Source organism: Dermacentor andersoni, chromosome 5 (assembly GCF_023375885.2).
Source record: "Dermacentor andersoni chromosome 5, qqDerAnde1_hic_scaffold, whole genome shotgun sequence".
NCBI lineage: Eukaryota > Metazoa > Arthropoda > Arachnida > Ixodida > Ixodidae > Dermacentor > Dermacentor andersoni.
In genome coordinates this window covers 4,580,733-4,606,283 of record NC_092818.1, presented here as the reverse complement: position 1 = coordinate 4,606,283, position 25,551 = coordinate 4,580,733, and the positions used below count along the sequence as shown (strand labels likewise).

The following is a 25,551-nucleotide window of genomic DNA, read 5'->3' as shown; positions in this document are numbered from 1 at the left end:
ATACAAATTCTTTACATTTATTACTTTGCCACTCTCACCATGTTTGCATCCCCTTAAAGCAATGTGCAGTGCTGTGATATTACACTTGTCTTCTTCAGCGAATGCACAGTATATATGCAAATATCAATGTATATAAGCGTTACTTTTTTTTTTTTTTTTACCGGACAGGCTTTTGTAACTTTCATATTAGAAATGAGAAAACTTATTGTTATTTACTTCAACATTCGGTGGTTGTTTTTCTAGAATATTCGTATTCAATTCTATTCGGAAATTTCCCTATTCGAACACCCCTAATTGCTGACAAAAAGAACACACGAGGAACTATTGACGAGTGCACATGGCTCATTTTATGTTTTACATACACAGACAAAAAAAGACAAGAACGAAAGGCACGCTACTGGTCCACAGCAGCTAGACAATGTTTGCCAGGTAGTCCCTGACGTCTTTAGGCGACAGGCGACGGAAGCCAGTGGCATCGCACAGCCCGACTTCAATGTTGTCGGCCGTCATCTGGCCTTCAAAGCCCTCCTTGAGTGTCAGTATGGCTGTGTGCACAGCATCCTCGAGCTCCAGCTCCTCACTGTAGCGCTTCTCCAGGAATGCCTTGCCGCTCATCTGGTTCTTGCCCATAGCAGTGGCCTTCCATGGGAAGTAGGCACCCTGCACAAACAAACCATGCTGCTCCTTGCACCACATTTCTCGAAAGAGGAAGCAGCCAAGGTACTCTCCAGGGAGGAGAAACAGACTTGCGAGTAAACAAAAAAACTCTTCTCAGTGAAAAACCACATTTTAACGCGCTCACCATTACAGCCTTATTTAAAGACAGGCCCCTAGAGGCATTGTGTAAGAGGGGAGAGTACACTCAAAGATTATACAATAATTAGAATACATATGTAAATAAAAATACAAAAAATACAGTGTAAGAAATGCGGTAACATACAGTAATGTCGTGTTAAAATTGTACAAAGGACAAACCGCATGCTTTTGAACGTGAGAGGTCAGTGAACAAGCTTTCACAAAGTAAAATATAACCAACAGAATTACAGAGCGAGCGGGACATACTTAGCTATAACAAAACAGTATTTAAAGGATAGTAGCACAATAATAACGGGAAACTCAAGAAAAAATAACATGTTAGGTTATGTAGAATTTTAAAAATGTGTTTTCAGAAGATGCCGGAAATTTTCCTGGTCACTCTCATAAGAGATGGCGTTAGGAAGATTGTTCCAAAGGCGAATGGCTCTTGGAAGAGCAGAGCAGTTAAATGAATTAGTCTTTCCGTAGATGCACATCAAATTGAACTGATGGTGCTATATTATGGACACATTTATGAAATAATGATTGCCGGGCTATATCACGACGATCATGCAAGAGCAGTAGTGAGAGGTCGAGCTTAATTTGTGTCATGCTTTTGTTATAGTCATAACAACATGAAATAAAACACACAGCCTTATTCTGAATAGATTCGAGTTTTTCTATCAAGTAGTTCTGATGGGGAGACCAGACGGATGCGGTATATTGAAGCTGAGGTCAAACGAATGTTAGATAAGCTAGTTTATGAATGTCTTTAGTAGAATTATGTAACTTGAGTCTTATGTGCCCTAATGACCTTGAAGCACTGGCGCATATGTATGCAATGTACGTTGATCATGAAAGAGTCGAAGTTAGGTGACCACCAAGATATTTATATTGAGTGTCATGCAAAATAGTGATGTTATTTATGTGATAAAGAAACATAGATTTAGTGTACTTCCGGCTAAAAGAGATAACTTTACATTTAGAAATGTTAAGCTTCATTAGCCAAGTGTTACACCAAAGAGAAATAAGTTCTAGATCATTTTGGAGGATTGTATGATCATCGGCACATTTGATGGAACGATAAAGAATGAAGTCATCTGCAAAAATACGCACGTGTGAGGAAATGTTATTGGGAAAGTCATTAATGTATCTTAGAAATAGTAATGGCCCAAGAACGCTGCCTTGTGGTACACCTGAAGTAACGTGCGAAAGAGGAGAGGAAAAATTATTAACAGCTGTGAAATGCTGACGATTAGAAAGGAAATTGCGAATCCATGTTAGTCTTAGAGAATCTAATTTAAGAGCAGATAATTTCAAAATCAAACAGCAATATGCTACGAGGTCAAACACTTTTGAAGTCTAGAAAAGCACAATCAGTTGGTAGATCCTCTTCCATGTTAGTATGCAAATCAGTTGTTAATTCTAATAATTGCGTTCCACAAGACAAAATCCGTGTTGGTTAGAAAACAAAAATTTGTTGGCTTCCAGGTGACTGTAGACATTTGATGCAATTACATGTTATAGCATTTTGCAGCATATAGATGTTAATGATATCGGACGGTAGTTTTCCAATGCGCGTTTATTACCTGACTTAAATATGGGTATTACCTTTGCTATCTTCCAATCTGAGAGCAGCAAGCCAGTCTCTAAAGATTGTCTGAAGATGTGAGACAGAATTTTACTAGATGCTTGACAGTGTTTTTCAGCATTCTAGAATTAACGTCGTCAATGCCACAGGATGTGGTTAACTTGAGGTTGAGGATTTATGAGGCATGCGACACCTTCAACTGTTATTTCTATGGTGACATGTTTTGGTAGTTTAGCTCCGATACAACCAGCAAATCAGGCTGATCTTCTGTGGTGTACTTAAAGTATTTTAAATAGAAGCACAGTGATTATCTGGAATGGGAGCGTTACTGCTGTGTAAAGAAATGTTAGTGTGGTCCTGATCTTGGTTTATAATGTGCCAGAACTTTCTGGGATTAGATTTTAGAGGAGATGGTAGGTCATGAGTGAAGTATTTATCCTTAGCTGAACACAGGGCAGAACAGTAAATTTTTAAGCTTTCCTTGTATGTGTCCCAAGCTGCTTGCGTGCGCAAGTGCTTAGCACTTTTGTAGTAGCGCTTTTTCCTGTTTCTCAGTAAGTGTAGGGATCTGGTGAACCATGGGATCTTAACGACAGGGATGTACTGGTTAACCAAGGCAGACATCTTATTCCTGAAGAGTATCCGATTCTCCTCCACCAACCGACTGTGAAATGAAAGTAACATGTGGCAAAGAATATATTGAATTCCGAATTCATAACGTTGTAATTGCCTTTATTAAAATCGCATATTTTTTTAGTAGCGAAACCTGTAAAAGATGGGGGTACGTTGAGAGTTACTTTCAGTAAGGAATGATCGCTAAAACCATTAATAAACACAATGTGATCAATTGTCTCAGGTGCTGTTGCGAGAATTAAATCTAATGCCCCAACCACTGGCACGCATCAGAAAGCTTCGGCACACGCCGAAGCATCAAAAGCGTCAAAAGCGTCGGTCAGGAACACGGCGAAGCATGACGACGCGCAGCGATTATGTCTACTCCCGATGCTAGAAGTTTGCCGACGTGCGGCGAAGCTGCGCCGGCGTGCACCAATGAGAGGCTGCAACATGTCGCAAGTGTCAACCAATCGGAGGCTGCAAATCCTCCGGCTGCTATGCCTATGATGGCCGCCCATGCGAAGGCGCCGTGCCGTCACCAACGATCGTCTGAGTTCTTTGGACGCACGACGTGCACGACACTGTTCCTGAAAGACAGTGTTGTAATAGTAGGCCGACAACGACACGACCGACCAACCGACGACTGTGGGTTGTGGCAGTGTGTCGTGGATCCGACGCCGACTAATCCAACCTGCCCAATGGGTTTCACCGGGCTCGGTACAATCGTCTGCTAAAACAGCCAACTGAATCACAATTGCCACGTCTGTGCTTGTTGTATGTGTATTTTGTTGTGCTCAAAACGAATGGAAACATGTTTACGAGCTCCGAAGTCTGCATAATCAGCACTCGCCTATCGACGATGTTGTTTACATTACGCGTAGGCCTAGTGCGTCCATCGAGTTCGTAACTGGCGAGTGAACAAACCTAGCTGAGAAAATCTGTCGAAGGAAATGAATTTTCAGGTCCGTTTGGTGCTGCAGTGATTTAGAATATGGCCCTCCTGACTTCGTGTGATGTGTGATGTGGTGAATGAACCGTGTGGAACTTGGGGTGGTCAGCCGCGGCATGTTTCGTGTGGTGTCGGGTGACTCAAGTTTAACGGGCAAGCCCTGCGCTGTTTCCAGTGGCAAAGATAACTTCCGAAAGCGAAAGACACTAGTAGCCGAACTATGGGAAGTACTTACATAATCAGCCGTGCCGCCCGTTTCAGCTGACACTGCGCTCTTCTATTTGGCATGTGAATCCAGTTCAGTACAATTTCACTGTGCTCCTTCACTCACTTCTTTCAAGTGCATCCATCTTTTGGGATAGTTGGAGATAAATCGCTCGTGTAGCAGTCAAGAACAATGACGCACTAAAGCAGACGTGACAACGCAGTCATGTTTGAGTCAGTGTGTCCTTATACTTGAGCACTGCAAAAAGAAATTACCTGTGTGCAACTTGTGCCCCGTGTGCAGTGCATAGCAGGACCTGCATCATGCAAGACCTATGCATGTAGCAGCGTATACCATAATTGCTTCGATGCCTGCTTCAGAAGCAGCAAGTACTGAGTCAATGAAACTAATTGATTTTTTATCTCCCTTTTGTTTATGGAAAGTGTAGATGGTGCGAGTGCATTGTTTGAGTGCAGTCGGTATGCTTGAACTGCTGGAATCCCTTCAGCTTCTACTAAAATATTGCTGCGATACTATAAATTGTAGTCAGGACAAAGATCTACTCAAAACCAACCTACTAAATGCATCTGCGCAAAACGTGTTTAACAAGTTATCACTTCCACAACAACAATATGCCGATGCACAGCATATGTGCTTGCAATAAATACATTCCATAAAGGTGAACGACTGGGCCTACAATAACAAACTTTGTAGTAGCACAGCAAAAAGTGCTGCTATGCGTATCAGCTACAACAAAACTGCTGCACGTCCAACCTACTTCCTTGGAGGCACCTCTATAAAGACGGTTCGGGCCCTACCCATTCTGGGTGTAACATTTAGCTCTTCCCTCAACTTTTCTGCATATGTCACCAGCACTGTATCTAAGCATTGACCCATTCTTAGGTTTGCGTCCCATATCTCCCTTCCCTGATGACAACACCAGCGCAACATTGCACTAGTCTATACTGCAGGATGCTTGATGGCTCTCTGAACAGCAATAATCTTTCTTCAGTTCGTCTGAACAAGTGGTCAGCACAGCCCGAGCCCTCATCGCGCCTCTATGGCCCCAACACCACAACTCCATGATTATATCTGGCATACAGAGCTTTCTCTTCAACCCCCTTGGCCATTTGGATTCTCCTTCCTTGGAACCAGACTGAATTGGCACTCCTGTGTGTTGTGCATCCGTCGAATGTGTACATGTGTGCCGTGCTGTGTTATTGAGCAATTGTGTGTGTGCGTGTATGTGCACGTGGAAGGGAAGGAGGTGTCTTCTGCATCCTGCAAATTCCTGCTCTAGATGGCTGGTTATCAGATGCTCTAACATACAGGCATCAGCCTTTTTTTTTTTAGTCTAGAGTGCTAAGTTACCACTACGATTATTATCATTATTATTATTATTAGGATCATCACTACGACCACATTGATTGTGTTGAAGCCAGCGTGACACATAATTCAAAATATTTCTGGAGCTTTGTGCGCTCTCACTCTTCCAAGAAGAGTGCCAAAGATGTACGTCTTCTTCATAAAAATAGTGGTGTTGTCTCGAACACTGCTGATGCCTTTGCAGAACATTTCTGTTTGCTATATGGTGTGAAATATGCTTCAAGTAACCTTCCTTCTCAATCTGGCACAGTGTGTACGCTATCAATCAATGAAAACCTTGTTTTCAACTGTATGAAGTGTCTTAAACCTTCCCTTTCTTGTGGTGTTGATGGTATTTCTTCCGCAGAGCTTAACCCTTTGAGACGCTGTCTACACAATTGTGCACAGCAGGGAAGTGCATCAATAGCAAAAGCACTGATGAAAGTAATGGTATTTAAAATGTGCTTCATACATCTTCTAACACTTATTATTGGGACTGTGCTGCAATTTTGAATAACGTGCAGAATGTTTTAGCAATGAGTGGGAAGGTAGACGGCTGGGTGTTTTTACTCTGTGTCAGTATGTTGTATGTAGCGAGTTCACTTCTTTCATTGTTTTTTACAATGTCATGCACCAGGCATAATAAGTGCTTTTCAAGCTTTTGAAAACATGAAATAGTACATGTTCTCATTTATTGTGTTCCTGTAGTGAGTTTTCGCATGGAGTCGAAATTTTGTAAACTTGACAAAATTCACTAAACAATTGAAAATTCTTAATATTTGCAGCTGTACACTTTCTACGATTCTGAAGATGCAAGAGATGCGGTGAAAGCAACTTTTCAATCAACTGGATAAAGTGGCATCTGAAAGGGTTAAGACGTATGGAAGCATACTTGTTCCGTGTTCTCACAAACATCTTCAATAGTTCCCTAAAGTGTAGTACCTTTTCTAGCACTCGGAAGGTAGCATGGACATTGCCCATGCACAGATCAGGTGCTAGATGTGCAGTTACTAACTGCCAACCTATATCTATCCTCTGCAGTGCGTCAAAAGTGTTTGAATCGATATTGGATTCCTTGCTTCCTGTTAGTGCTAAGAGCATTTTAAAAAATGAACAGCATGACTTTGTGTGCCGACAACTTAAAACTATTTGAGACTGTCAGCAGTGTTCACCACGGCATTGACTTCCAAAAAGACATTTTTTCACTCTCAAACTGGTGCAGAAACAATAAGTACTCTTAAATGCTTCCAATACTATGGCATTAAGTTTTATGCAGAAAACGCACCGTGTGAAATTTTGATACACCCTACGTGATGCTCCACTCCTTATGGTCAATGAAATGAAAGATCTTGGTGTGTACTTCAACAAAATGCTAAGCTTCTCTTTGCATAGATAATTACACAACATGCCCTTCACACTCTTGGAATTGCATGCCGTATATTGCATGATTTTCACTCACCTATTGTGTTTCTGAAATTCTGCTATGTGCCGCCAACTACTAGAGTATGCCTCTGTAGGAGGGGGTGCAACGAGCAAATCTAATTCTGACCTCGTTGAACGCATCCAGAATAAATTGATATCTATCTTAAAGCACAACTTTTGCCATTCTGGCGACCACAGTTGAGCCTTCTCAAATATACTTCAACTCACACCTCTAGATTCAAGACTTAATTAATCACACCTTTTGTTCCTGTATAAGGTGGTCCATGACATTATACATTCCCTAAAGCTTCATCATATGCATTTGTTCGTGCCACAACAGTATACCAGGTAGCATTCCACATTCGTTGCCTGGCCTTGTTGCAAGATTGTGCTGTATAAAACTCGACTCCAAAACATACTTTAGAGTTCATTTCCTGTGCTTTGTGTATGTGTAGATAATCACGTAGGATTAACTCCTTTTTACTTTTCCTCGTTTCTTTTTTTCCTTATTTGTTTCTCTATCTCGCATTTTTTTGTCTACCACATTCATGTTTTCTGTATATTTTGTCTCGCATAGTGCTCGTTAAGTGCACCAGTACAAAGGCTCTCTAGCTGTTCCTGGGCCCTACAATAAACATTTTAATGATTGATTATTATCGTAGTATAAAATTGTGCTTTTTAAGTATGTACTAGTATACTATTTCAGTGCAGTAGCTTTTGTGCAATTAAAGAAAGGGCATGAATTAAGAAAGTGCAATAATAATATGCTATGTGCCTGATCATATGCATTGTTATTAATTTCTTCTGAATTTTAATAATGGCTGGCTACTGTATCCAGTGTTGTGCAATAAAATAATATGCCACAGCAACTATTGCGTGCCTCGCAGAACAAATTGAATATATCTTTCTCAGTCAAAACATCATAGCAGGCTGAAAACAATAAACTGCAATTTTTTTTTTTTTTTGTGCTGACGAACTGCATAAATTGTGAAAATAACCTGTTTATATATTTCTTATACTATGCAAATGAGCTGCTCCCATACATTCGTATAAGTGTTTCAATAGTACGACTTGGCAAAGGGCAACGAAAGACCCCTATTAAAACCCTCCAATTCTCAAGCTTGTACCTATTATCTGACGGTATGTCATTTCATTAATGTAAGGAAAGATAAACTTGACATGTGGAAACCAGTTACAATAGAACATGGCCCTTACACTGTGAAAATGTTTTGTAGCAATACACTCAATGTGAAGGTCTCCGGTGCGGTGTTGATGCATCAAAACAACCTACAATAATAGAGGTGCTCCATGGGCTAGATTTGACAGAATCAAGAATCGGGGGGAGACAAGCTACGAATTACATAAATCTTAGCTATTCTATATTTTCTTTTTTTTTTGTGAGTGCTACAGGCGTTTCAATTCTTTTTTGGTGATGTTCTCAGAACCCACTTTTTCACGTTTCTTTCATGCACCAACAAGCATAATTATATTGACACTGATGCTTTATCTGTATCTGGTTACCATATTTCACCGGCTAAAAAATGTTGAATGTTATCGCTCGGTGCAGGATGCGCTTGAACATATCAAAAATTTCGCGAATGTTATCGATGGTTCTGTCTGTTGTCGACGAACCCTGTTAATCTGATTGCATACGCGACACGAATTGTATAGTAGTTTCTGGAAGGCGCGCGGGCACCAGCGAATAGGCTGTAACTTTCGACGACTGATGTATGCAAACTGACGCACTTGACCCGCAGATGAGATTTTCGATGATTGCCAGCATTGCTCGCCGCTATCGTTGCGATTGAGTCTGCACTATTTACCGTCACTACTACGTGACAATATTTCCAACAAAGATATTTTCAGTGATACTTTGCATGCCTAATTCTTACATAGTTAGCTGTGCAATGAGCTACCAAAAAATGAAATGGTACAACAGTTTTTGATTTGATATGGCATCGTCGTGCAGGTGTTGGCAAAGCGATCTTGCAGGCAGACGACACGCGAGCACTGATGTCGATATTTTGTGCACTATTTTTACTTCAAAAATAAAAACAAACTGTTACGGCAGGCATATATTCACTATTCAAACGTGTTTTTTATATCTAAAAGCGCATACAGATCACTAACTTATTGTTTCAAGCTTAGCTTACAGCAGGCTGTTTTAGGCCGGGCTTTGACAGATGAAGACAAAATAGTCCAGCTACAGTGCGCCGCAGCCGAGGAGCAAGCTTCGGCGCGAGTGGTTGCGCACCCTCTTCCTCCGACCAACGCGAAGCGGAGCGTTCGCTTCGCTTCGCTTGTTGATGTTTGTTTGTTTGATGCATGTTTGTTGATCGCCCGTTTGAAGCGGCAGCATGTTGCTACAGACATGTTATGATGGTTTTTGCACACCTAATGTAGTGCATAATGTGTGCCTGGGCGAGAAAACTGCAGCAAAAAACAAGGAAATATACGTCCCACCGACATGGAATTCTTTATGGCACTTGAGATGGCGGTCACACCATAGAGTGCCACGCATTGGGCCGTGATTGAGCGAGTGACTGGGCATATGCACTCCTTGCTTCAAGAAAGCTGGTTCTGGTGCCACCCCACAGGCATCGCATGTGCATTCAGTGCTGGACTTAGATTTACGCGAACAGGCCGTAATCTCCATTGACAGACAGCCTTCGGTTATACAAGATACTGTTACAACACATCGAAATGTGGTGCCAGTCGGCAGATGACCATTTGACCTGTAGTGAGAACTTGAAGCCATGGCTCCTACAGCCCCTTTTTCCTACCCCAGTGAGCCAAACAACTTGCTACAGCACCATTTGTGCAGGCAATAGTCTGCAAATAACTTGCTAATCTTGGAGTTCATTTATGTGCCGTTGCCACTTCACAGCTGTCTCATGCTCCAGGTGTATGGACTGGTCCACGGTATCTTGCACGCTACCGAAATACAGCTGAGTGGCACACCGAAGACGATCGGCCAATCTGTTTTGCCTGCAATCACATTGCTCGTCATTGTAACAACCATACTGTCTTCTTCCCTCTGCAACCACCATTCACCAGTTATTGTCGCCGTGAACAGAGCGAGCATCGTTACCAACCTCCGTTGGCACTGCAACAGCCACACAAGGACACTCGTGCTCCTTGGAACAGTCCCTCGTTGTCATTTCCAAGGCCATCTTCGGAAAACTAAGTGATGCAGCTCCAGGAGGTGATGCTGCATTGGCGACTCAACCGCAAAACCCTCATATCATTTTGCCAACCAAACAGAATTTAATGGTCATTTTAGTCGATGGCGTCAGTGTCCCAGCACTCCTTGACACTGGTGCGCACGCATCCGTGATGCGTGTTGTAAGAGTTGTCGGACGATCCCACCGCTGTCAACCAGATGTAGGAGTCGTCGGACGATCTCGCCGCTGCCACCATTTGAAGGAGTTGACGGTCGTAGAGAGGAATTCAGTATACAGGATTTATTTACATTATTTACATCTTCGACAATACATACATCGACAGTCTAGCGTGACTCCCAAATGGAGCCCGCAGGACGACGCATACAGCAAACAGCTTACGAGCACACAGCTCACTAGTACATTTCGAGCATGATAACGAGCACACAGCTCACTACGACGAGCACGACACGAGCACACCCTAGCAGCCAGCAAACGCTGCTTATAGACCGTTTTTTCGTAGGCGCCGCCATATTGTGAACGCAGTGGCGCCGCCTATGAGCAGCGCCATACTGGCTTGGGTGAAAGCGGTCTTTTGCATGGCAGGTATACGCTCGGCGGCAGGTTCTGGCGTTTGTTTTTGCGGTCGTGCGGTCTGTTTAGTATGACGTGCGTCTTCTACGTGGTAAACGGTTCTGTGAGACGTGCTGAAGTGGTTTAAGGCGTCATGGCCGGAATTTCTGCTGGCGTTGAGGTGGACGGAACACGCAGCGCGATGTGTGCGCGCATACTCGAGTCTACAGTCAGCTTCGGAGATGGATTGTGTATTTATTGCAGTATTATTGCAGTATTATTGCAGTATTATCCTCTATTTCTAAACTGCGGTTTAGGAGCCATGAAACATACGCGACGATCGTAACAGCGTGAGCGTAGGTACCGTTCTGCTATCGATAGGAGCTGTGATGTTATACTTTGACAAGCGTTCAAACTGTTCGCTGTAGGTTACATTGCGTGACTACTTGGTTCGATGGATGAGGTTTCCGCCCCTGAATAAAATAGTTTTGGCAAGTGATAGCAGCATACCTTACAGTCTGAATTACACTTGTCCAGCAAAGGGACTGTTTACGAACTGTGCGAGCGTCCTAAGCAGTGGTAGGTGCTGGATTACATATATTTTTGTTCTATATACCGCATGGTCCAAGCATACCGCATCGGCGGTTATATATTTATAAACGTAATGCGGCGTGACTATGCGAGGCCCTATTGCGGCGTTAGCCCGTTTTCTCCTGCTTTTATTTCGAGAAAGACGATGATAACCGAATTTCTTTTTCAAATGTGTTCGTTCTGTTCTCTACGACGCACCCACTCGCATTACGGAAATTTTGTCCTCAAAAATAGGCATCGCATTCTTTTTTATGCGATCCCTCATATATTATGGCTATATGCAGGCCAAGAAGGCAATGCCGAAGCGCACAGCTTACATATGTACCGTGCTGGTTCACCAACCGCAGTGATGCTGTGTTGAGCAGCGCCATCGGCCTCATGCAGGAAGGCTAGCGTAGACATATGGTAATATGAAGTCTACTAGACTTGAAATGCGCGAGAACGATGCCGGTGCATCAGAAATATTTGATTGCGCCTGCCGCTTAGATGTTTCGTGGTTGTCTTAGGTTGGCCGTGCACGAGCATGCGCTCTTATGCTTTATGTTTTACTCCCCAAGCCAAGCGATCAGATATTGAGCAGATTTACCATTTCATGCTGGTAATACAGAGACAACGGTTTTCTTTGTTAAATTAAAACCGATATAAGCAAAACAGTTCACAACACATACACACACCGCGACAGATAATGTGCGTACACCGCGGCTGATAAAACGCGTCGCATTTTTGCGCTCCCAAAAGATATTTCCGCCTACTGTAGTTACCGATGCACCGAAAGTCTTCCCTGACGACCTTATATGAACGGACACGGCGTAAATTTCACAAAGTACCATCTAAAACATCGCAAAATCGTTCCGCAGCACGCGACAGCAATACTTTCAAGCAGCGCCGCGCCGGATCGCCCAAGCCAGAGAGGAGGAAAGGCTCTCTGCGCGCCCTATCCTCCTCGCCCGATGAAACGGTCTATAAGCACTTGCTCCCCCCCTTGATTCCCAGTGGACGGAAACGTTCGTCCAGTCATCGTTCGACGTCACCGTAGATGACCCGCCCTTTTGGAGGAGGGCTCACAAACAACAAACACGTGTTGCACAGGTTTCAGTGCCGCACACACACACAGGTGTAAAGGTCCGGAGCCGACGTCAGAGGGGCTTCGTAGAACTCTGCTTCGTCCCGGGTCGCGCTGGCGGGTAGCAAATTCCTGAGGTGACCCCGCGCCACGTGGCTGCCGGTTATTTACAGTTCTCTGAAGTGCGCCCCGTCCGGTTGGTTGGGAACACGTGCAGCGGGCTGAAATAGCTGGCACGTTGACACCCCGTACGGCCATTCCTAACAGCGTGCAATTGCGCCAATGCCTGAACAAAGTTCTCGCACCCACTGCATCACGCGCCCTCTAAGTCGCCGACGAAGGAACCCCTACCGTGCTTGGTATGTGTGCTGCTATCATTGGCATCACAGGGCACCTAATCGACTGTTTTGTTTACCGTTTTCAAACAATGCCCTTACAACATTATACGCTGCTTAGGCTTTCTATCATCCCATTCAGCCCTCTTTGACTGTGCGTCTAGTGTCATTCAGCTTGAACTACCCCATGGCTGCTATAGTCCACCAGTCACACAACCACGGTTATGCTCTCCCAAAGAGATCTGCCTGTCACATCAAGCCACTACATATGTACTCTACTGTCATTCCCATCTGTTCCTGTGTCTATGTACTATGTCCCACCGCTGACATACTACTTGAAATAAATTTGGCTGTTCCCCGTCCGTGTTGACTGTTACAGGCAATCAGACTTTGCTCCCTCTCCTTAATTTTAACTGCTCGACTCAAATTGTTCCCAGAGGCATGTCTTTGGGCGACATCTCACCTGTGAACAATTGTGAGATATCGGCTCTTGACGCCAAAATTCCGTTGCCCTCTACAGGAACCTCTGATATAGCGACTCTCACAAACGAACTTAGCAAGATGATTGCACCTGATCTTCTACCGGCATAAGCTGCTGACCTCCGCAGTTTCTTGGAAACATACCGCTGCATTTTTTTTACCTTGATAGTCGCCCTTTAGCCCTGACATCGGCAGTCACCCATCGTGTTTACACCGGAGGTGCCAGTCCTACACACCACCGGCCGTATTGTGTTTCACAAGCTGAACGGCTAGTGATACAATGAGAAGTCAATAAGATGTTGACTAAAGGCGTTATTGAGCCATCTTGCAGCCCGCAGGCATCCCCTGTTGTCCTTGTCAAGAACAAGGTGGCAATTGGAGCTTTTGTGTGGATTACAGGCCCCTCAACAAATTCACAAGCAAGGATGTCTACCCTTTGCCGAGTATTGATGATGCTTTGGACTGCTTACACGAAGAAAAGTACTTTTCATCTATAGATCTCCGATCAGGCTATTGGCGAATCTCAGTAGATGACATGGACCACGAGAAAACTGCCTTCGCATTTGATGACCTCTACCAATTCAAGGTTATGCCGTTCGGCCTTTGTAATGCCTCAGCAACTTTCAAAAGAATGATGAACTCCTTACTTCGCGGCTATAAATGGTCCACATGTCTGTGTTATCTAGATGATGTCATTGACTTTTCACCAACTTTCACGAGTCATCTAACAAGCCTATGGGCTATTCTTGCTGTTTTCCTATGCGCCGGCCTGCAACTGAACTCATTGAAGTGCCACTTCAGATGCCGTCAAATTACCATTCTTGGCCATCTCGTCAGTGCTGCTGGCATTCAGCCTGACCCTGACAAGATTTGCGCTGTCCAGAGCTTTTCTGTCCCGTCTTTTGCCATAGACGTAAGAAGCTTTCTTGGGCTATGCTCATATTTCAATCGTTTTATCAAGAATTTCCAAGAATTCTGAAACCACTCACCCACTCACCGACTTGCTTAAGAAGGATGTTGCTTTCACATGGGGCCTTCCTCAAACCAAAGCCTTCTCCGCCTTCGTATGCTTGCTCATGGCTCCCCCATTACTGGCTCATTATGATCTATCTGCTGCCACTGAACTTCACACGGATGCCAGTGGCCATGGAATTGGAGCACTACTTCTTCAATGGCAGCGTAATGCAGAGTGCATAACTGCACATGCCAGCTACCCCCTGTTACCGGCCGAGAGGAAATTTTCTATTACCAAACGGGAATGTCTGGCGTTAGTTTGGTCAGTTGCCAAATTGCACCCCTACTTGTACAGCTGCACATTTTCCATGCTTAGCTATCACCATGCCTTCTGCTGGTTCTCTTCACTTAAAGACCCCACTGGAAGATTGGGTAGATGGGCGCTATTCATTTCCTGTTTTATACAAGTCAAGCCATTTGCACAAGGATGCCAACTGCCTCTCCCGTCATCATGTCAAACGCCCTGAATATGATGCGCATGACATTGATTGTTGCATCCTGCCCATTTCTGATCTGCATGACATCCGCACTGAACAACGCACTTACGTGTTGAGTGCTTATGTGTTCTCGTCGATCATCTCAATTCTGGCTATTCGGAGCCCACGCTATGGTGGCTAGAGGGGGGTAGTGTGGCGGGCGCCTCATCCGCGCCGTGGAGGAGGAGCGCGCGGACCGCGGTGAAAATTTAGCCACCGCTAGGGGCACTGCTGTGTTCAAAGGTGCCATGCTTGCGACGGCCGGGCACTGACAAGGCTTCGCCGGCTGCGTTGACGCTTCGCTGTCGCCTCTGTCGTCTGTGAAATTTGTCTGCAGTGTTGGGTCGTCGCGTTGCCACACGAGGAATGGACTCTTCAGATTCAGACTGTTGGATGTAATGAACTCTGCCGTCAAGCCGCTCAAGCACGTGCTTTATACCTGGATGCAAAGGCAGGTATCGATCTTTCTCGCAAAAGCTTTCTGTGTTTGAAAGCCCCAACTGATGTCTTGCGAAGGGAGCAGTGGACCTGAAATATTAAACGGGCTGAAAAAGAGCTTACCAACGACAGCGTGGTTTGTGAACGGCACTTTGACGAAAGGTTCGTCGAAAGGACCTACCGGCACACAGTCAACGGTGAGGTTGTGGAATTGCCGCGCGATCGTCCGCGTCTGAAAGAAGACGCCGTGCCCACTGTGTTCCTTGAGGCACCTAAGTATTTCACGAAGAAAGCTCCAATGAAAAGGAAAGACAGAAATATATGCGAGCAGCTTGGACCTGCTGCAAAACGGCAAAAGCTGAACGCAATCAACAGGCAAGACGCCCAGCAAGAAGACACCGTAGCGCACACGCAGCTACGCCAGGGGCCAGTTATACCAGATATCATTGCCTCAGATAAACGGCACGCCGTGCAACTTGAGCGTGCGTGTCATAATGTCTGCCTGCCTGATGCAACATGGAATAAGGTAACGTTTCCAAGTGAACGTTACAGTGTGTTTTTCGGAACCAGTGAGCTCGAGGGCGAGCAGGTTGACCACATCTTGGTGCCGAAGTTAGTGAAATTCAAGTCGGAAAGCAACCAACCGGAGTCGTTGTGTTGCTCTGTATTCTTCAGGGGCCAATTGCGCTCACAGTGCACTGTTTCTTCGCCGGAGGAAGCACAGTCAGTGCTCCACAGCACACATGCACTTATATTGTGTGGAGGCTGCGGCGTGAAACCAGAGGAGCAAGGAAGATATATATCGTTTGCTGGGTGCTACCTTTCCATCAAGTGCACTTACGTATGTGAAAGTAACGGCCCCTGCATTCATTGCAAATACTTGAGAAAACTGCCGCAGAATCAATTTTCACGAAAGCGACGGAACGGGAGTGAAACAGTTAAAAAAAGTAATGAATGAAAATGTTCGGTGCGACAGAGCCCTGACTACAGCATTGCCATTTCTACTCTAAAAATATAAGCTCTCCAAGGAAAAAGAAAAGAGAAAATTAAATTTAAATTATTTCAACACTGAACAAAACCTTCGAGAGCGAAATATAGACACGCGAACCATTGCTTCTTATAAGAGGAAATATTAAGCAGTTTACACTCCAAAAAAAGCCCATAAAGGAACAAACACTCAAGACATAGTTTGACTGCGCTCACGTAAATGGATTAATTCACATGAAGTTGGCGAAACATGTCAATTTAATTATAAACTAAACGCCGGTTGCCAGCTGCGTCTGTTAAAATATTGTGGTTTTCGTTTACGTTAAATAGCACCATTTAAAATTTCAAACGCGCGCTTTTCAACGAACTAACAAAATGACTAGTTCATGTCCTGTTGACACGGACGCGGCGTGTAATTATTGGAAACAAGGTGAAAGTAAAAACACGCGGTCCAACGCGAAACCGGCCAGCCCCGCTGGCACCTGTCGCGCAGCCAGCGCCATCTACTGGGGCCGCCATCTTTCATCACAAATTTGTGCACCCCTCCGCTCCCGCCCGTCACACTACCCCCCTCTAGCCACCATACCCACGCTGTGCATGTTTGTGCTCTGTGCAGACAATCTCTACCGTCGCATCTTACGCCCTGAAGGACCAGAATTTTTACTCGTTGTACCATGCCATCTCCGGACATCAGTTCTTGAACAGCTGCGTGACATCTCTACTGCAAACCACCTCAGCATTTCGCATACTTACAAACGCATACAGTGGCGCTTCTACTGGCCAGGCCTGTACAGCTCTGTGCGCAACTATGTTGCAGCTTGTGCGCTCTGTCAGCGCCGCAAGAAACCTGCTGTGCTGCCCGCTGGACGCCTTCACCCCATCGATGTACCCTCAGAACCATTACTTTGCGTCAGTCTCAATCTTCTCGGCCCTTTTCCGACGTCGAAATCTGGCAACAAGTGGGTCATTGTCGCAACTGATTACATGACCTAGTATGCGATCACGCGAGCTTTGCACACAAGCTGTGCAACTGATGTGGCAGATTTTCTTTTACATGACGTCATCATACCTGCCAACCTGGCGAGATCAAAAATCGGGAGACGTGTTATTCGCGCCGGGGGGGGGGGGGGGGGGGGGGGGGGGCGGCTGCTTTCACTGTTTCAACTTCCAGTGGGACCGGGGGGGGGTTCAAACTTTCAGGCAGTGTTCGATGTTCGATGAGTCCTTTTGCAGGGACCTTGCAGTAGCAGGCTTTGCTCACTTCAAAAATTTGTCTGCGTAGTTTTGCTCAAAACATGGTCCAGACTGACGGCCCTTCACTAGCAGCAGGTGTTGCAGGGTTGTGTTGCACACTGATGAGTGGAATTCAGTACTAGTTGTTCGCGCCGTGCTAAAATCCTCTCACACTCTGCCTTGCTATGTGGTATCACGAGTAAATCAAGCATCACCTTAGCAACTCAGTGAAACATGTTTTCCATCAGGGTTTTTCATTTTTCCAACCATAGACCACTGCACGTCCCACCTTTCTTCATTCAGAATGTGCTCTTGAAGACTGTTTGCCTGTAGTGTGGCAAACTCAGCTCTGAGAGCATCTAAAGCGTCTTCAGCAGATTCACTGGAATCTCGGCGCAGCAGCTGAGGGAAACTCTGAATAAAAAAAAAAAACAAAGACTCGAGAGCGATGCCTGTGAAATAAATTTCAGGTTGGCCACCTCCGCATTCTTCTGAGTTGCGTTTCAGAGTTGTGTCGACATTCATAACGCTTCGCCTCGTCGGATGTCGGAAACATTTTCCGTAGAAGTGGCCCAACGTGGTCGCTGACACTAAGGGGTAGGTTGTGTTTGACGAGGAATCCCGTAAACAGGCACTTCACACGTATGACACTGTCGTCGCAGTTGTTCCTGAGAAAGTTCACTATGTTGTTTTGCTGCTCAGTGATGTGCCGTAAAAACGTGCACTTTCAAGTCGCCTTTGCCACCGTGAGCTGACGTCGTATCCACACGTAAAAAATGCATAAGGTTCTCCTTTTCTTGATGCCAAAAAGCACGGAACTTCAGGAGCATAAGATCGCAAAATCTTCTGCAAATACCTTTTCTTGGGCTTTGATAACACCATGACATCAAGCACATGAGGATTGTAACTTTACATGGTACACTGCATACATATGGCCTAGCCAACACTAATCATACACACAAGCAGCAACAAGATGCACCATGGACGAAGGCCTGCATGAAATGCAAGGGCTACATTGGCTCTGGCTTTCGTCGGCTTACTAGGCACCGTAGTCGGCTGGATGGATGGATGGATGGATGGATGGATGGATGGATGGATGGATGGATGGATGGATGGATGGATGGATGGATGGATGGATGGATGGCGGCTACACCCTTTGTAACGGGCGGCGGCTGCCGCCACCTAGCCTTTTGCTCCCCCTCCTATATTTTTTTTTCTTTATACAGTGGAACCCCGTTCATACGTTTTTCACCGGACCGAGGAAAAAAAACGTAACAGCTGGGAAAACGCAACAGTGAGGAAAGCTCCGAAAATGAATGAAAAAAGTGCAGCTTCAACTATAGACAATTTATTTCCACAGAGTGCGCCTAGAACTTAAAAAAGTCTAGAATGGTGGCTTGCCATTTCTTTCACTCGCTAGAAATCACCACACGTTTCTCAATAGCCTGGAAGGCCGCATTGCTGTCAGCGTTCAGCGTCGCTGTGAGGTGCGACGTACCTGCGGAGGAGGTCTATAGCCGCGACGGCTTCTCCAAAGCTAGGATTTGGCAACTCCCCGGCATCATGCGGCTCGTGCTCCTCGTCGTCACCGCCCCACGGCAATGGCAACGGACGAAGGAATATCCGCGGGAAATTTTGCCCTCTTTGGCGTAATCATGCTAATGATTGTTTCGTATTGCTGCGGAGCGCGCGCATCCGAGCAGCCCGGTTGCACGCAGCGCGGCGTAGTTTCACGAGAAATGTAAACAAGAGAGGAGAGCTGGCCCGATAGGCGGAGCAACGCCATGAGCAACGCCAACTTCTGGCTTCCCTTTAGCTATAGCTTCACAAAGAGTGACAACGTCAGGGCCTCTCCTGAGTTTCCTTCCTCCGTGAGTCGACCCATTCAACCATAGAGTTCCTCACTACATTACCTAGAGGGAAATCTGGCGCTGCTGCGCTGTGGTATGCATGGGAATGCCGGTATATTGTGGATTCGGATTGGCATCGTTCTCGTAGAGACAGGACACCTTGAAGACGCACTTGGCAGGTACCGTTCCGTCTGTCACAATGATTCATTTTCTACTAGAACAGCACCTGAAAAGCTGTTTTAGCTTCATTATTACGCGAAAACATTATTTGTTTAACTATGAGAACTTGTTATTGTGTGTACGACTACATGTTACGTAAAAAGTATCAGCGGGCAGCTGAAGTTGGAGAACAGACGACAAGGTTCGCGCTCGCTTTGAAACAGTTGGTCGTCTGTTCTTGCTTTCCTTCGCTTGGTCATGCATCGTGGGTGAGCAATGATGTAATATGCGTGAACGGAAACATTTTATGAAGATTTTACTTTTAGAACGTGTTATTTGCGTAGCCATATCCACGTTTTAGACGAAGCCTCTTACAACACCAGCCAACACGAGCCTTGCAGACACATATACCGTCATTCCCATGACGGCACGGTGCCCCCTATAGAAACTCCCATAGACGGTGGCGCCAGATTACCCTCTAGGTGTTATAGTGAGAAACTCTATGCGTTCAACAAACCATGCGGGGACCGTAATCACAGTGATGATAGTGAGAGCATTTTTCACGAATGGCCACCTAGTGGCGGCCTTGCGTGTGGCTTCTTGCAGCCAGTTCCATAGCCAAGCCCGGCCACGCCCGGTCAAAACTCGTCAAAAGTCAAAATGGCGGTTGAAGCGCGTTGCCTACTTTAGCCCAGGCGGGTTCGGGTTGCAACGCATCATGCGGGGACGTTTTCACAGCTACTACGTAACAGCGGGGTTCCTTATACATTGGAACCTCTGGAAGCTATGCCGGGACCGGATGAAAACGACGTAGCAGCCGGGAAAACGCAGCAGTGAGGAACGTAACAGTGGGGTTCTACTGTATCCCCTTTTCCTTAAACTAGTTTTCACTCCGCTCCTCCCCCAAAATAAATATCTAAAATAGTATAGAAAATATTAGCTCCCCGATTTATGGTATTATCTCTCCCTTGACTTCTTCCGCCAACCCTCTAGCCTCCCCTTCGTTACTGCCACTCTTTTCTCGTCTATTTGCCTTCATTCCCCGGGAAAACCTAATGCCCCTTCCATATCTGTCACTGTTCCCTCAGCCAGAGTCAGGCGAAGGTTTGTGCATCTCAGCACTATATGCTCTGTGGTCTCAATTTCGGCTCCGCAAGCTGTGCACAAAAGGTCCACGTCTTCAAATTTAGCCCAGTATGTTGTCGTTCTCAAAACCCCCATCCTAGCTTCGAATAATAGTGAGCTGCCCTGCGAGTTATCAAATAAGAGCTCTCTCTTTATCTTCTGTTTTTCTGTCCTATATATAGGGCTGGCTTTTCGAGCATTCTTTCTTCCCACATTTTTATTTACGTCTCCTTCACCTTCTTTCCCACACTAGAACCACGTTGGACCCCCTCCCTCGTCTGTAGGTATCTAATGCTCAGCTTCCTAGTTCTAAGTGTCCACTTTGTGTTCAAACTTTTCATGTATAGATACTTGTACACTTTTCCCGCCCACTTTTTTCCCCCAGTGCTGGGAGTCTCTGTTCATATTTTAGCTTACTTATTGCCTCTCTACCTTCGAATGACGTCCATCCCATGTCCCCCTGCACTCCCTCATCAGGGGTGTTCCCGTGTAGTGTAGGCCAACCTGCCTACACTTCTCTGTCTTGTTTCCATGCATGCCTGAACTTCCGATTTCATGCACAGTACTGAATTTCCGCATGTGAGGCCAGGTACCATAACCCCTTTCCATACCCCTCTAACCACCTTGTACCTATTATAGTTCCATAGTGCCCTGTGTTTCATTACAGCCGAGTTCCTTTTCACTTTTTCAATCGTAATTTTTTCATGTTCTTCCAAGTACTTTTTGCCCTCGTTTAGCCATATGCCCAAATACTTGTATTTTCGACATGATCAATCTTAGTGCCTTGTATTTCCAATGGTTCCCCCCTTTCTTCGTTGTATACTATTATCCCAGACTTCTCCCAACTGAATTACAGTCCCAATTTTTCTCCCTCTCCACATATCCTCATTAGTTCCCTACTAGGGTGTCAGCAAGCAGTACAATATCATCTGCATACATCCGTCTGGCTAGTACTTGAGCTACCTTCTGCCCTTCCAGCATATAGCTTATGTCCGTTGCTATTGTGCTCTGTTCTAGCCTCTCTTCCGTTTGGCTCATGTAAATCATAAAAAGCAGAAGCGACAATAGACAGCCCTGCCTGGGACTTCTTATTTTAGCTGGCTTTGTAGTTTTGCCCTCCCATGTTATCTCTACCTCATTATCTTGTAGGAATCCAACCACCTTTCTATCTTGACCTTATTCCTTCAATTAAAACTCTTGCTTGGGCTAGTTGGTTCATGCTTGAAGTAGAAAAGGCAAGGCGCAGAAGACCAGGACTCGAGAAGAAGAACACAAACGACAGGACCGGCGCCACTCACAAATAAGTTTATTTTCGCAACAAGCCTGCCTTATGTAGGTTATTCACGCCGAGTCGCACACAAAACTTTCGAAGTAAAAAAACAGCAATCTATCGACCACTCAGGAATCTTATCTGGCACATATTATCAAATGAGAAAACAAGAACCCCACGTGGATCAGCACAGGAGGCAAATGATCTAGTATAGTCTTTTTCCAAGCCAACGGGGACAAAAACCAGACATAAAAAGTACCGTCTACGCTTCACTACCAGACTATCCACAACATAACACGCTTCAGACGCCTAAGGCCCAGTCAGTGATAAAACCCGCACGACTATGGGAATAATGACCAACGAATAACATGGAAAAAACATGAAAAATGCGTCTAAGTACATTGTCTGCGCCAAAACTAAAATCTCTAATAGTCACTCACCTAAAAAATTGATAAATCATGTGACCGTGCGAAAAAAGAACCACGTGACAAACAATGAAATTGACAGAAGTGTTGAACGATAAAGGTCTAGAGAACAGTGTCTGCGTCAAAAAAAAAAAAGAAAGTGCAACAAAAGCTTAAGAGCCACTAGAAAATCGTCAACAAATAAAAACTAGTTAAATAAAAGGATGACAGACGGTAAAACCAAATGAAATCACTCTTAACATGAGGCCTAAATGAAACCTTCTAAAAAAGTCGTCTCCTTGTCGCTAAGCATAATGGACGGCCTGCTGACGCACGCGTTTCCCTCTTTTTTGATGAAATAGGCTTCCACAATTTCCCGCTCAAACCTGTCTTTTCCAAACTTCAAAAATTTAGTTTTGTCAAACTGAGGGCGGCAATTAGAGCAGTCTCTGCAATGCTCTGCAAGGAAACTCCCTTCCTTGTTGCGCAGATTACGACAATGTTCCATTGCACGCTCATTGAAACATCGGCCTGTTGGTCCGATATAGCTGCGACCACAGCTTAGAGGGATTTGGTAGGCTACACGTGTCCTGCATTCAGTGAACTTCTTCTGATGCTGAATTGAACAAGCCAGGCGTTTCTCTCCGTTCATGGCACAAAGCTTAGACAGCTTGCAAGGCGCCGAGAAGACAACCTGAACGTTATGCCTACTCGCCACTTTCTTAATGTTGTGCGATACCTTATGAAGGTACAGAATTACCGCAACAGAACTGCGTGAAACTGGCTCCCTGATAAGAGGCGGGTGCTTTAGTTTTTGGAGCATCGTTTCACAGACAGCTGAAATCAGACGTGGCAGGAAGCCTGCCTGTTGTAGTCGTTGCACTTGAGCGCTAAAGCTACTTGACACCAAATGGATACAAGACATTTAAAGCCATTTGCAGAGAATTGGTAGCAATTGCACGCTTTACAATCTTGGAATGGGCGCTCTCAAACGGCAGCCGGCCTTTCAAAGAACACAGATTGTACATCCAACAAATGCCTTCCTTTGGAAACACTAGCCTGATATCCAAGAACTGGAGTTGACCACAGCTCGGCACTTCCTTAGTAAACCTGAGACTCTGACTGTGGTTTGAGAAGATAGTCATGGTTCTCTCAACGGTAGAAACTAATTCGTGCGCAGGGACGTCCTTCAAAATGACCAAGAAATCATCAACATATCTGTAAATGGACACTACATGAGGATCACAAAGATTATTACTGTTCTCAGCTCCTACACAGATAGGAAGATATCGCAAAGGACAGGAGCTACAGAAGAACCGATGCATATCCCTTTCTTCTGCACATAAAACTTGCCTTCAAACAAAATGGCGGTTGAGTTCAGGTAGAACTCTAATAAGGAAATGAAATTGTCCGCGCTTACACCTGCAGCATTCTGGAAGCGGACTTCACCAGTTGATGGGATCTTGTCCCTGACCGCCGTTAAGAGACCTTGGTGAGGGACCGAACAACTTGCCACCTCGTGAATACAACGCGTTCTCCATAGACATTGAAGATCTCTTCTATTCGGTTCCTCACCACCGGTTTCACCGGTTCTACCTGCACCAGACAGTGACTACATCGTATCCTTTAATCCGGATGTCCTGCTCTTGCATAACACTCACACTGTCATTACCATTACACACAACACGTCCTGCCTTCCGCTTGTTAACTTTAGACTTTGTACACAAGTACTCCTGCGTGGAATATCGCTGACGCAAATCACGCCGGCCCGAGACTACCGCATTTCAGCTTTAACTTGCGACAGCTCCTCGCGTGCAACTCTTGCTTCGCCTTCTGACCTTTCAGACTTGAATGCCCTAATGAAAATGGTTGCTCCCAACCTTCCGCCCCAGCATGCTGAAGTACTGCGTTGCCTCCTTGCCCTGTACTGGGACATATTTTACCTTGGAGAGCACCCTCTAGGACAAACGTCTGTTGTCAAACACCGAATAAATACTGGTGACGCAAGCCGCATCTTGCCCTACCGACCCTACCCCTAAGACCCTACCACGTCTCGCCTACTGAGCGAAACATCCAACACAAAGTTGACAAGATGATTTCTTGTAATATCATTGAACCTTCTTGAAGCTCATGGGCATCCCTTGTACTAGTTAAAAAGAAAAGAACAGTTGGCACCTTTTTTGGATTATCGGCACCTCTACAAGGTAACAAAGAGGGATGTCTATCCACTACCATGCATTGAAGACTCTGGATCATCATCATCATCATCATCATCATCATCATCATCATCATCATCATCATCGTCGTCGTCATCATTTATTTATTTATTTATTTACCCTTAAGGGCCCCTGTACCCCTAATGGGCCCCTGATGGGGCATTACAGAGGTGGGGGGGGGGGGGGGTAACAAATTATAAGCATGGGTCACAATGATCAAATACATTAATACAGATTGCAAGAACTGGTAAACACAGTAAACACATGAAAATGAAGAAGCCGATAAAAGGGCTTACTACTGGGGCTGTGGACAGCACTGGTGTAATAATAACAGTTTAAATCCTACAGAATTTGTTTCATTGACGATACCGTCAGGAAGTACATTCCAATCCGATATGGCAGCCGGCAGGAATGATATATTGAAAGCGTTAGTTGAACCATGAATGTGTTGGACACTGTGACAATTAAACAGACGTCATGATGATCTCACGGGCGGCCGAATAGGCTCTCACATTAATGAGGCAAATGATAATATAGCTTATGAAAAAGGCTGAGGCTTGCTATCTTACGACGGGATGCCAGGGGGGTTAGACCAATCGAAGCTTTGATGTTAGTAACGCTCAACCAAGAATCATATTTGGATGTTATAAAACGAACAGCTCGATTTTGTATTGCCTCTAACGCCTGGATTAGGTACTCTTGGCAGTGGCGACGACGACACTTCGATATCGCCTAATCCTTGTTGTCCTTTTGCTGCAGATCGCTGCTTCTGCGCGGCTGTACTTTGCACCGAAATCAGTGCAGATCATCGCACATGCCTACGTGTTCGACTAGGCATGTCAAACTGTGACCACGAGGTGCTACTGTAGGCTGTTCCGGTGACACTGCAGCATCACGGGATATTAGAGGCATCCATAAAAGGGGACGTCGACTAGGGCTTGTTTCACTTGGCAGTGGTGACAACGACACTTCAATATTGCCTAATCCTTGTTGCCCTTTTGCTGCAGGTTAGTGTTTGAACAAATTTGTGCTTTTTCTTTTTCTTCTTTTTTCCTTGCTTTGCAATCGTCACTGCCAAGTTGTGAAGTTGTAATTTTTTCTTTGCTTGCTATCATGCCTTCAAATGCTGAACTGTCTCGTGAACTTTATTATAAAAACTGCGCTCTGAGGTTGAGGGACTGCGACAGAGTGTTTCACTGTTTAACACTCTGTACGAGGAAATGAAAAAGAACCA

General features: G+C 45.2%; 1 protein-coding gene across 1 annotated transcript in view; it reads right to left on the bottom strand.

Moving 5' to 3' along the window:
* Positions 1-324: 324 nt before the first annotated feature.
* Positions 325-25,551, bottom strand: part of Prosalpha2 (proteasome alpha2 subunit) — an 86,582-nt gene continuing 61,355 nt past the window's right edge. The window contains exon 6 of the mRNA XM_050177361.3: positions 325-660. Coding sequence (XP_050033318.1) covers positions 412-660 — 249 coding nt within the window. The 3' untranslated portion in view covers positions 325-411. The remainder of the gene's footprint in view (positions 661-25,551) is intronic.